The sequence below is a fragment of the Salvelinus fontinalis genome, chromosome 14 (genome assembly GCF_029448725.1).
Source record: "Salvelinus fontinalis isolate EN_2023a chromosome 14, ASM2944872v1, whole genome shotgun sequence".
Classification (NCBI taxonomy): domain Eukaryota; kingdom Metazoa; phylum Chordata; class Actinopteri; order Salmoniformes; family Salmonidae; genus Salvelinus; species Salvelinus fontinalis.
The window spans coordinates 2,434,376-2,447,393 of record NC_074678.1 but is presented as its reverse complement, the minus strand read 5'-3'; the positions used below and the strand labels follow the sequence as shown (position 1 = coordinate 2,447,393).

At 40.0% G+C, this 13,018-nt stretch overlaps 1 protein-coding gene across 1 annotated transcript; it reads right to left on the bottom strand.

Moving 5' to 3' along the window:
* Positions 1-3,969: 3,969 nt before the first annotated feature.
* Positions 3,970-6,703, bottom strand: LOC129811159 (phospholipase A and acyltransferase 4-like). The gene is made up of 4 exons (XM_055862357.1): positions 6,620-6,703; positions 6,285-6,381; positions 4,265-4,542; positions 3,970-4,168 (listed from the first exon to the last, which is right to left on the bottom strand). Exons 2-4 carry the CDS (start codon positions 6,379-6,381, stop codon positions 4,061-4,063), a joined length of 483 nt encoding a protein of 160 aa, XP_055718332.1. The 5' UTR covers positions 6,620-6,703; the 3' UTR covers positions 3,970-4,060.
* Positions 6,704-13,018: the final 6,315 nt, after the last annotated feature.

Here is a 13,018-nt window from a genome sequence, read left to right as displayed (position 1 = left end):
ACACTTTCCTCAAAGAGTTGCTGAATTACTTCTTCAGTCTCACAGGTGAGGTGAAATGATACAATGCATCCACTTTGCTGGCGATGTTTTTTGCTCAAATAATTATACAATTATAACAACAGCCGGAGTGAACCAGACGTGAACCAATAACTTTAACAACTCTCTTTAGTAGGAATACGATACCCTACAGCAGTGGTTCCCAACCAGGGGTACTAGGACCTGGGGGTACCTGGCCTATCCACAGGGAGTACCTGGCCTATCCACAGGGGGTACTAGGATCTGGGGGTACTTGGCCCAGTAACAGTAAAAGGTCTGGAACCAGTCCCCTACAGTAATGTAGTTCCTGATAAAGATCAACAGTGTAGGACTACCTCATGTTTGCCCAATAAGGGGGCTGTGCAGAGAACACAATCAGACAGCGTTCTTCCGACACGGTCGCCCTGTTTCTAGACAACTTTGATGTGTTATTTCTTACATTATTCTTCCATTTATTTTCTCAGAACGTTTCCATGTGTTTATTGTTTTTTGTATTGCTAGGTATTACTGCACTGTTGAAGCTGCACTGTTGAAGCTAGCATTACTGCAACTGCGATAACATCTGCAAATCTGTGTACGTGACCAATAAACTTTAATTTGATTTTGATTTGATATCAGCTCTTGTCTAATCAAGCCAGTTTTCAAGCCTTCTAAGGACTTTAAGGCTTGTAATCTTCTAATTTTCCATAGATATAACATGCTTTCATGTTTTAAAAGCCTTATCTAGAATGTTCAAACATTTTAAGTGTTATTCCCAAATCTCACTCATGTCTGACAGTTTGCAACAGTCCCATGCTCACGCCCCATACATCAGAAGGTAAACTGTTACTGCCCTCTGGTGGTGGTCTGAAATCTTGTTAATAGACCCCTTTTTGTGTTGCAAACATTGCTGCACGAGGACGATGCGCAAAAGTTGGTGTCAGAACAAATGGAGTTATTGTAGATACCAGCAAATAAAGCCTCTATTTACATGTTCTTATGAGTACATTTCACACTACTATTGGATTATAATATGATTTTAAGGCTCTTATGAATGTCCTGCTTAATATAATGTTTGTGTCATTGCAAATCAACTGCATTATACTTTAAAAAAAACACTTAAACTTCAACCAGTAAAATGTCTCTTTAGCTAGCTTTTGCTACAGCCAATGTCAATGAGCGTTAGCATTCTAGCTAACAACTGTCGCATCCAAAATAGTGATTTTGCAAAGATCACAACCAAATATAATCTTAGCGATTGTTCAAGCAAGAATCAGAACATCATTGTAACATCAAAAGTTATTTTATTTAGAAATAATAAAAAAGAATGGGCTATGTTTCATGGGCGCAGACGGCGATGGCTTTCTTACTGCCGCCAAGAGTTTGCGCATCTGTGGGTGATGTCAGTGTGTACAGGACAAGGATCTATTGGATAAAGTATTTTATGATTTGGTGCTCAGGACCATGTTTCATTTTTTCTCTTCACCCCCATAGAGATCCCATATTTACAAAAGTATACTAATTGTCCAGATGGTGGCGCTATAACAAGCGATTGATAACGCACGTTTTAAAAGGTTACGTCCCTAATCCCGTTTGACCTAAAATCATGAAATTCGGTACATAGTTCCCTCTCTTCACAAGGAACAATTTGGCCTTAGGCACCTATACCTACAAGGTCAGCAATTATGAATTTTCCTCCATTTTGAATGTTGGGGAAGAACACTAAAAATGCTACTCCTCTGGCACCGAATGACTGATCTGCATGAAAGTTGATATGTGTCAACAATGGACAAAAGGTCTCTCAACACACTATTTTTCAGAGGAGTACTTAAAACAACATGGCTGCTATCGACCAATAAACATTCATGTGGGCATGGTCTGGCACAAATGCATATAAATCTGTCAAAGATGTTCATATTGTAACAAAACTTGGCACACATGTTGCAAACCCTGTCAAAGGGGGTTGCTATAGTAATCAACTGTACATACGTTAGTCAGAAGCAATATTTCAGACACCGCTGGCTTGATTTTGACGGAACTTGGATGAATGATGTGTCTTGCCATAGAGATCAGTCATTTACAAAAGTACACTAATTGGCCCAAAGGCAGCAATGCATCATTCACGTGGGACGATGTCATCAAAAACCTGTTCTCCTACTGTCGACGTCGGAAGTTTACATACACCTTAGCCAAATACATTTAAATTCATTTTTTCACAATTCCTGACATTTAATCCTAGTAGTAATTCCCTGTTTTAGATCAGTTAGGATCACCACTTTATTTTAAGAACATAAAATGTCAGAATAAAAGCAGAGAGAATGATTTATCTCAGCTTTAATTTCTTTCATCACATTCCCAGTGGGTCAGAAGTTTACATACACTCAATTAGTATTTGGTAGGATTGCCTTTAAATAGTTTAACTTGGGTCAAACCCCCGTGCTTCACGGTTGGGATGGTGTTCCTCAGCTTGCAAGCATCCCCCTTATTCCTCCAAACATAACGATGGTCATTATGGCCAAACAGTTCTAGTTTTGTTTCTTCAGACCAGAGGACATTTCTCCAAAAAGTACAATCTTTGTCCCCATGTGCAGTTGCAAACTGTAGTCTGTCTTTTTTATGGAGGTTTTGGAGCAGTGGCTTCTTCCTTGCTGAGCGGCCTTTTAGGTTATGTTGATATAGGACTCGTTTTACTGTGGATATAGATACTTTTGTCCCTGTATCCTCCAGCATCTTCACAGGGTCCTTTGCTGTTGCTCTGGGATTGATTTGCAACTTTTTGCACCAAAGTACTTTCATCTCTAGGAGACAGAACGTGTCTCCTTCCTTAGCAGTATGACGGCTGCGTGGTCCCATGGTGTTAATACTTGCGTACTATTGTTTGTACAGATGAACGTGGTACCTGCAGGTGTTTTGAAATTGCTCCCAAGGATGAACCAGATTGGTGGAGGTCTACAATTCTGAGGTCTTGGCTAATTTCTTTTGATTTTCCCATGATGTCAAGCAAAGAGGCACTGGGTTTGAAGGTAGGCCTTGAAATACACCCACAGGTACACCTCCAATTGACTCAAATTATGTCAATTAGGCTATCAGAAGCTTCTAAAGCCATGACATAATATTCTGGAATTTTCCAAGCTGTATAAAGGCACAGTCAACTTAGTGTATGTAAACTTCTGACCCACTTTGTGATACAGTGAATGATAAGTGAAATAATCTGTCTGTAAACAATTGTTGGAAAAATTACTTTTGTCATGCACAAAGTATATGTCCTCACCGACTTGTCAAAACTATAGTTTGTTAACAAGAAATTTGTGGAGTGGTTGAAAAACGAGTTTTAATGACTCCAACCTACTAAGTGTATGTAAACTTCCGACTTCAACTGTATCTTACTGTATGCATTCAACTAGTTCAGAACATTAAAGTGCAGGTTTCACAGACCCAGATTAAGTCTAGTCCTGGATTAAGAATCACTTTCAATTGAGATTATCCATTAACAATGCTTTTAAATCCAGGAGTAGGTTTAATCTGGGTCCTGCAATCTGTCCCTAAAAGTAAAAACGGGGCTAATACATTATAATAGAATATATTATGTACATGAACTGTATGGGAGGATTCTCCATAGATGCTTTTCCTGCAGTCCATCGCCCTCTAGTGGCCTCATGGGTGGAATGTTAGTCATATCTTTCATGATGTAATAACTAATAAACATATATTGTTTTAAACTGCAGAAAATCCATTGTTTTGATGTCAACCGGTTTGTTATATTTCAGTCTTGTGTGATGTATATAAAGTCCAATATTGGGATGCAACCTCAAAATGGAATACATTTCAACTGTATCTGACATGGTACAGGTGTCTTCTTTTGTTAAGCCCATAACCATGTTTTAATAATATAAAGGCTAGTATATTAATTTAATATTCTGTTTGATTTGAATTAAAAATGACCAAACAACCACATTGGTCTTTGAGATGGTCCTTTATTCATTAGGCTATAAACAACATTTTGCATTACTGACATTCTCCATGGATTCATGAGAGAACCAAAAAATTATTTACTGAGTGTGCTTGCTGCAGCAGCTGTAGAAACAGTAACAGCAGCCAGTACACCAAGCAGGCCTGCAGTACCAGTTAACAAATCCTTCATGAAGTCATCTGCCTATAAGGAAAAAGAAAAATAAACATTAATATGGAGTGCATCTCATCAAGCAAAGCATTCATTAGAATATTCTCTCATTTATACTGTCATGGCTACCTGTTTGGACTTTGATTTTCCATAACGGAGGAAAGTAACAAAATGCTCGCAGTTGTTTCCAAGGAGGCCATATTTTATTGTACGGCCTCTCATTTTGTCCACTTCCTTCATAATGACGTCAGTCGGCCTTGGTTTGAACTCGTCATCCAAGTAGTTGTGGATTTTGTAAGGATTCCCTGCTGCCACATCCTTTAACATCTCTATTGTAATCGTGCCTTTACAGGAAAGACTGCCGCTGGATGAGCTAACACTGCAGAAAGCTACTCTTGAAGGCCCATCTACAAAACAGGAGGAAAGAAAAAGGTTTGTGTTTTGCTGATGAGAGAAATAAAGAGACTGAGAGAACACAGCAGATGCTGTAGCTGATTGATTACGTTCATAAAGTTCTGACTCCATCGACCATGTTCAGATATCAGTTTTACTGTGCTGTTAAGGGCAGCAGGTAGTCTAGTGGTTAGAGCATTGGGCCAGTACTCTGCTGTTAAGGGCAGCAGGTAGACTAGTGGTTAGAGCATTGGGACAGTACTCTGCTGTTAGGAGCAGCAGGTAGCCTAGTGGTTAGAGCATTGAGCCAGTACTCTGCTGTTAAGGGCAGCAGGTAGCCTAGTGGTTAGAGCATTGGGCCAGTACTCTGCTGTTAGGAGCAGCAGGTAGCCTAGTGGTTAGAGCATTGGGCCAGTACTCTGCTGTTAGGGGCAGCAGGTAGACTAGTGGTTAGAGCATTGGGCCAGTACTCTGCTGTTAGGAGCAGCAGGTAGCCTAGTGGTTAGAGCATTGGGCCAGTACTCTGCTGTTAGGGGCAGCAGGTAGCCTAGTGGTTAGAGCATTGGGCCAGTACTCTGCTGTTAAGGGCAGCAGGTAGACTAGTGGTTAGAGCATTGGGCCAGTATTCTGCTGTTAGGGGCAGCAGGTAGCCTAGTGGTTAGAGCATTGGGCCAGTATTCTGCTGTTAGGGGCAGCAGGTAGCCTAGTGGTTAGAGCATTGGGCCAGTACTCTGCTGTTAGGAGCAGCAGGTAGTCTAGTGGTTAGAGCATTGGGCCAGTACTCTGCTGTTAGGGGCAGCAGGTAGCCTAGTGGTTAGAGCATTGGGCCAGTATTCTGCTGTTAGGGGCAGCAGGTAGCCTAGTGGTTAGAGCATTGGGCCAGTATTCTGCTGTTAGGGGCAGCAGGTAGCCTAGTGGTTAGAGCATTGGGCCAGTATTCTGCTGTTAGGGGCAGCAGGTAGCCTAGTGGTTAGAGCATTGGGCCAGTATTATGCTGTTAGGGGCAGCAGGTAGCCTAGTGGTTAGAGCATTGGGCCAGTATTCTGCTGTTAGGGGCAGCAGGTAGCCTAGTGGTTAGAGCATTGGGCCAGTATTCTGCTGTTAGGGGCAGCAGGTAGCCTAGTGGTTAGAGCATTGATCCAGTACTCTGCTGTTAGGAGCAGCAGGTAGCCTAGTGGTTAGAGCATTGGGCCAGTATTCTGCTGTTAGGGGCAGCAGGTAGCCTAGTGGTTAGAGCATTGGGCCAGTACTCTGCTGTTAGGGGCAGCAGGTAGACTAGTGGTTAGAGCATTGGACCAGTACTCTGCTGTTAGGGGCAGCAGGTAGACTAGTGGTTAGAGCATTGGGCCAGTATTCTGCTGTTAGGGGCAGCAGGTAGCCTAGTGGTTAGAGCATTGGGCCAGTATTCTGCTGTTAGGGGCAGCAGGTAGCCTAGTGGTTAGAGCATTGATCCAGTACTCTGCTGTTAGGAGCAGCAGGTAGCCTAGTGGTTAGAGCATTGGGCCAGTATTCTGCTGTTAGGGGCAGCAGGTAGCCTAGTGGTTAGAGCATTGGGCCAGTACTCTGCTGTTAGGGGCAGCAGGTAGACTAGTGGTTAGAGCATTGGACCAGTACTCTGCTGTTAGGGGCAGCAGGTAGACTAGTGGTTAGAGCATTGGACCAGTACTCTGCTGTTAACATTTGACTTCAGATGATGTTTACACCCTGCCCCATTTCTGGAATGAGCCATAAATACATTTCCAGATAAACATCATACCTGGAATTACCACATGGATGACCTCTCCATTTCCAATGTACAGAGCCCAGTGTTTGTATGCACCTCTGTTTATCTCAATCATGTCACCGATCTCCATCTAAGAATAAGGTGGGTAAGAAGACATGTAATTATGTAACACCCCCCCCCCCCCCCCCCCCCCCACACACACACACAGTCCTGTTTTACTAAACTATTTTCTCTAACCCCTAACACAAAACCTAACTCTAAATCTGGTCGCCACAAGTATAGTTAAACATGTCCACACAAAAACTCCTTTTATGGTACTGTTGATTATTAAAAATTAGTATTAGTCAAAGATCAGCAACAGTACTTACTGTGGTTGGACTCCTGGTTTGCGTGTGAATGTCTCACTGTGGGCTGTGTCTCGTGAAAAAAAAAAACATGCCCTCATATTACAAGATCCAAAACGAACATCCTGTTATTCAATTTAACTCTTTTAGACCCAACCGTTTTTGCAACTAGCTCTACCTCTGGTTTAGAATGTTTGTTTCTCTATAAAATGTTTTCTACATAATTACTACTTCAGAAAGGAAACACCTCGTACAAATATGTTTAACCATTTATTAAAGAATAAATAAGGCAAGTCTTGACTCTGCTCCTTCAGGTCAGTTCACAGCAGAAAGCTTTGTTTAGATATAATCAAATAGACCAGCTAAAGTCATCCTACCATTTCAGACTGTATACTATAAACCAGCTAAAGTTATCCTACCATTACAAGACTGTATACTATAGACCAGATAAAGTCATCCTACCATTACAGACTGTATACTATAGACCAGCTAAAGTCATCCTAACATTACAAGACTGTATACTGTAGACCAGCTAAAGTCATCCTACCATTACAAGACTGTACACTATAGACCTGCTAAAGTCATCCTACCATTACAGACTGTATACTATAGACCAGCTAAAGTCATCCTACCATTACAAGACTGTATACTATAGACCAGCTAAAGTTATCCTACCATTACAAGACTGTATACTATAGACCAGCTAAAGTTATCCTACCATTACAAGACTGTATACTATAGACCAGCTAAAGTTATCCTACCATTACAAGACTGTATACTATAGACCAGCTAAAGTCATCCTACCATTACAAGACTGTATACTATAGACCAGCTAAAGTCATCCTACCATTACAGACTGTATACTATAGACCAGCTAAAGTCATCCTACCATTACAGACTGTATACTATAGACCAGCTAAAGTCATCCTACCATTACAAGACTGTATACTATAGACCAGCTAAAGTTATCCTACCATTACAAGACTGTATATTATAGACCAGCTAAAGTCATCCTACCATTACAGACTGTATACTATAGACCAGCTAAAGTCATCCTAACATTACAAGACTGTATACTGTAGACCAGCTAAAGTCATCCTACCATTACAAGACTGTACACTATAGACCTGCTAAAGTCATCCTACCATTACAGACTGTATACTATAGACCAGCTAAAGTCATCCTACCATTACAAGACTGTATACTATAGACCAGCTAAAGTTATCCTACCATTACAAGACTGTATACTATAGACCAGCTAAAGTTATCCTACCATTACAAGACTGTATACTATAGACCAGCTAAAGTTATCCTACCATTACAAGACTGTATACTATAGACCAGCTAAAGTTATCCTACCATTACAAGACTGTATACTATAGACCAGCTAAAGTCATCCTACCATTACAAGACTGTATACTATAGACTAGCTAAAGTCATCCTACCATTACAAGACTGTATACTATAGACCAGCTAAAGTTATCCTACCATTACAAGACTGTATACTATAGACCAGCTAAAGTCATCCTACCATTACAAGACTGTATACTATAGACCAGCTAAAGTCATCCTACCATTACAAGACTGTATACTATAGACAAGCTAAAGTTATCCTACCATTACAAGACTGTATACTATAGACCAGCTAAAGTCATCCTACCATTACAAGACTGTATACTATAGACCAGCTAAAGTCATCCTACCATTACAGACTGTATACTGTAGACCAGCTAAAGTCATCCTACCATTACAGACTGTATACTATAGACCAGCTAAAGTCATTCTACCATTACAGACTGTATACTATAGACCAGCTAAAGTCATCCTACCATTACAAGACTGTATACTATAGACCAGCTAAAGTCATTCTACCATTACAGACTGTATACTATAGACCAGCTAAAGTTATCCTACCATTACAGACTGTATACTATAGAACAGCTAAAGTCATCCTGCCATTTACAGACTGTGTACTCTGTGGTATGACCTTTGTAACTTACTGTATGTATTATATTTTTATATGAAGCTCTGCAGGATTCCCTCTCAAGATAGGCTGTTATCTGGGCATATGGGGATATTCTACTGGAGACACACCTCCGGGTTCTCTCGCTGAAATCATCTGGTGGGTCTACATTAAAAGATCTCCTTATCTAGCAAGCAACCTTAAGCAATGACACAGCCAACCACCTGTAGCTATATGCAATGTACTTCATATCAAGTAACCAGAAAAGACGACAACATGTAAGCTATTGACCGTGGCTAATGACGTCATAGCAAACTTAATGAGGCATGATACTGGCAGGTAACCTCCTCGTGTTTAGGAGTTTTTAATAGACTAGCGAATGGCATTGTAACATTACATGGTTGTCTCCCATGCCTACGTGTGAATGCTAACTATGTAGGTTCAACGTTAGCTAGCTAGTTAACATTAGCTATAACTAGGAATGCAAATGGCTTTCTCTTACTACTCAGATCATACACGTAACGTTACCCATCGAGCCAGCAAGCTAACTTTCGCTAGCTAGCTACCAGTACGCTTTAACTTGCATTGAAAATGACTTCCTGACGAAATTTGACACATATAATATCTGAAAATGTAGATAGACTCTTACCCGTATGTATACATGGATGAAAGCTTCACAGCAGACTGTAACCCTTTAACCTTTACCTCAGTTTACCTTTACCTTTGTAGCTACATCTTGTTTGGCCCGAGTTGTGTCAAGTCACTCAGATTCACACGGCCAGTGTGCTAGCGAGTAGACCGTGTTACGGGATTTTTGTGTTTAATGACTAAAATATGTATACATTTGACTTAGAATTATAACTCATAAATGTTGAATGTCATGTGTCAAATAATTATCTTACAAATTCTTATTTATGGGCAGAGTGTTTTAATTGAATTGGTTAATAAACAGGAATCCAAATTCCTTTAACAACCGTCACAACTTTTTCCCACTGAGTTTTGTTGATAGCGCTAAATTCAGGATAGCAATGTTGTTGAGAGCAGTAGCAACACTTTTGCAGTTATTCAAGGCTAATGTTATATCTTTCAAAAACTCCGCAGTAGCAGAGATTATCTACACATACTGAGCAGCTCACGTTAGAGACAGAAGCATGTTACATGGCAGACCAATCCGAACTCATCTCCGAGCATGTCCAGCCCATTCATTATCTCAGCCAATCAAGTTCCTTTATTTTTCTGTGGCTAAATCAACTAGGCTCATAATTTAACAATTGTATTCGTATTTACAGATGGGATACAAGTCTGTTATTAAGGCACATGAAAGTTCACATGAAGGCATTTCTGCCAATATCCAGCAACTTGCACAGCGATTGAAGAGGAGTGGGACAACATTCCACAGGCCACAATCAACAGCCTGATTAACTCTATGTGAAGGATATGTGTCGAGCTGCATGAGGCAAATGGTGGTCACACCAGATGCTGACTGGTTTTCTGATCCACGCCTCTACCTTTACAAAAAAAGTTATCTGTGACCAACAAACAAATATCTTTATTCCCAGTCATTTGAAGTCCATAGATCAGGGTTTAATGAATTGATTTCAATTGACTGATTTCCTCAAATGAAATGTAACAGTAAAATCTTTGAAATTGTTGCATGTTGCGTTTATATTTTTGTTCAGTATATACTACCTTCTTGCATCTACGCTCTCTCCTCCTCTCAACTTTTCCCTTCACTTGTGGACTTCAGTGCACAACACATCAGCTGTCTGTGACCAGGCGAAAAAAAACTTTCCAAGCCAAACTTTCACACCATAACCGCTACATACAGCCTACCTCGTTTTCACCATATTAATGTCATAGTCAACATACTGTAGCTACTAAAACTAACGTGTTCGTAAGCCTGCTACAATCATGCAGTACAGTGTACAGCAAACAGTTTAGCAGTTACATCGGTGGGCTCCGGTGGCAATAAATTAATCAAACCAAAAGCTTACCTTGACATGGAAGAGTTCCAGTTTTGGATAGCCAGCTAGCTAACATTGCAAACATTTGAACCAGGTGTTTGACTAGGCTAAAGTAGCTAGCTGTATTTGCTAGCTAACAATCTGATGTCAATCTAATGTCATAGTCTCAGCACTGTCTGGTAACAATCTACAATCCATAATCCAACAATCTGATGTCATATATATATATATATATATACTGTATTTATATACTGTATATACTGTACAACTGTTGTGGAAATGTCGATCCAAAGATTATGGCAGAAACTATTTAATGATGAAATAGAACACTCTTTAATCAAGCAGCTGCAGGGGAGATCTACCTCTGATTTCACAGGGAAGAACTCAAAGAATAAATGGTTCCATGTCCCTTATATAGTGTGAGGTTATAATACAATCATAATGTTTACACAACAGTTCTTTCTATACTAGCAACAGTTCCGGAACACAATGGCCTTGTGTTAGGGTGCAGACATCCCAGGAGTCTATAAAAGGCATAACATCACAGTGTCACACCCTGACCTCAGATATCTCTGTTTTCTATATATTTTGGTTACGTCAGGGTGTGACTAGGGTGGGTACTCTAGGGGGTTTTGTATGTCTAGGGTTTTTGTAGGTCTAGGGGGTTTTGTATATCTATGTTGGCCTGATATGGTTCCCAATCAGAGACAGCTGTTTATCGTCGTCTCTGATTGGGGATCATATTTAGGCAGCCCTAAATATGAACGAACGTGACACACAGTCCAACACAAAACATATCCCTTGTAACGTCCTGACCAGAGTTCTTATGTGTTTTGCTTGTTTAGTGTTGGTCAGGACGTGAGCTGGGTGGGAATTCTATGTTGTGTGTCTAGTTCGTCTGTTTCTGTGTTCAGCCTAATATGGTTCTCAATCAGAGACAGCTGTCAATCGTTGTCCCTGATTGAGAATCATATATAGGTGGCTTGTTTTGTGTTGGGGAGTGTGGTGGTTGTTTCCTGTCTCTGTGTTTTGCACCAGATAGGACTGGCTCGGTTTTCACGTTTGTTATTTTGTATTTTGTATAGTGTTCACTTTATTGTCATTCTTTATTAAACATGTTGAACACTAACTGCGCTGCATTTTGGTCCTCTCCTTCATCCCAGGAAGAAAGCCGTTACATCCCTTGAGATGTTACAACAGCTCACCTAAAATTCTGCCTCCACAATTCCCCCTTTGACACTATAGAAACCATAAGCATCACCATATATGATATATCTGAGCTGTTGTCAGACAGAACTTAAAACCTTCTGGTTTCTGTAAAATTGGCATTTTACACAGAATGTGGCTCCTGAAAGGTAACTTAATAACAATCTGGGGAAAAGGGAGGTTTTTAGGGATCAGAATAATTTCTATGGCAGTTACTATCATCTCCAATAAGGCAATTTGGATCCCCTATAAAGGGTGACAGTGACGAGATCTGTCAGGTCATTCAAGTTTACTTTTGTGGTCACATGACCATCTGGTGGAAGGAAGATACTTCTGTTTCACACAATCTCCTTACTGTTAAAGTAATTTAATTCCTATATGTTATCAACCAATTCAATTAAACACTCTGCCCGTACATAAGAATTTGTAAGATACTTATCAGCATTAAATGGACAGAAACCAGTCTCAAAATCAATCAATCAATTGCGTTTATTCTCGAGAGTACTGATCATAGTAAAATTTACACCAGGTTATATAATAAAACTGACGTCATAGGTTTTAAAATGTCCTTCCTCCTCTCGGATACAATGGCAGTACAGTTAGCGTTCTCACATTACTGTCTGCCACGTGTTAAACAATCTGCAACCAACCCAAGGTCTCTCCCCTCCCTGGGTAGAGACAGAATTTCCTGTAAGGAACACAGCATTCAAGCCTGTCTGAAGATAACTCCATTCTTTCTAACAAGGAACACATTATATTCAGCATTATGATTATAATAACATTCATTCATCCATACAGTAACATAGTAGTATTCTATTTAGTTATAATTCACCCATACAGTAACATAGTAGTATTCTGTTTAGTTATAATTCACCCATACAGTAACATAGTAGTATCCTGTTTAGTTATAATTCACCCATACAGTAACATAGTAGTATTCTATTTAGTTATAATTCACCCATACAGTAACATAGTAGTATTCTATTTAGTTATAATTCACCCATACAGTAACATAGAATTATAACTAAACAGGATACTACTAAGTCAAATGTATACATATGTTACTCATTATCCATAACAATCCCGTAACACGTACCAACAGACTCAGTAACCCCATTGGAATCCCCCCCACCCCCCTCATTCATTCTTTATTAAGTTGTTAAACATACTTCTACGTGGTGTGTCCTTTCTGAAGTAGTGATTATGTAGAAACAAATACATAGAGAAATAAACATTCGATGTCAGAGGTAGAGCTAGTTGCAAGAATGCTCGGGTCTCAAAGAGTTAATT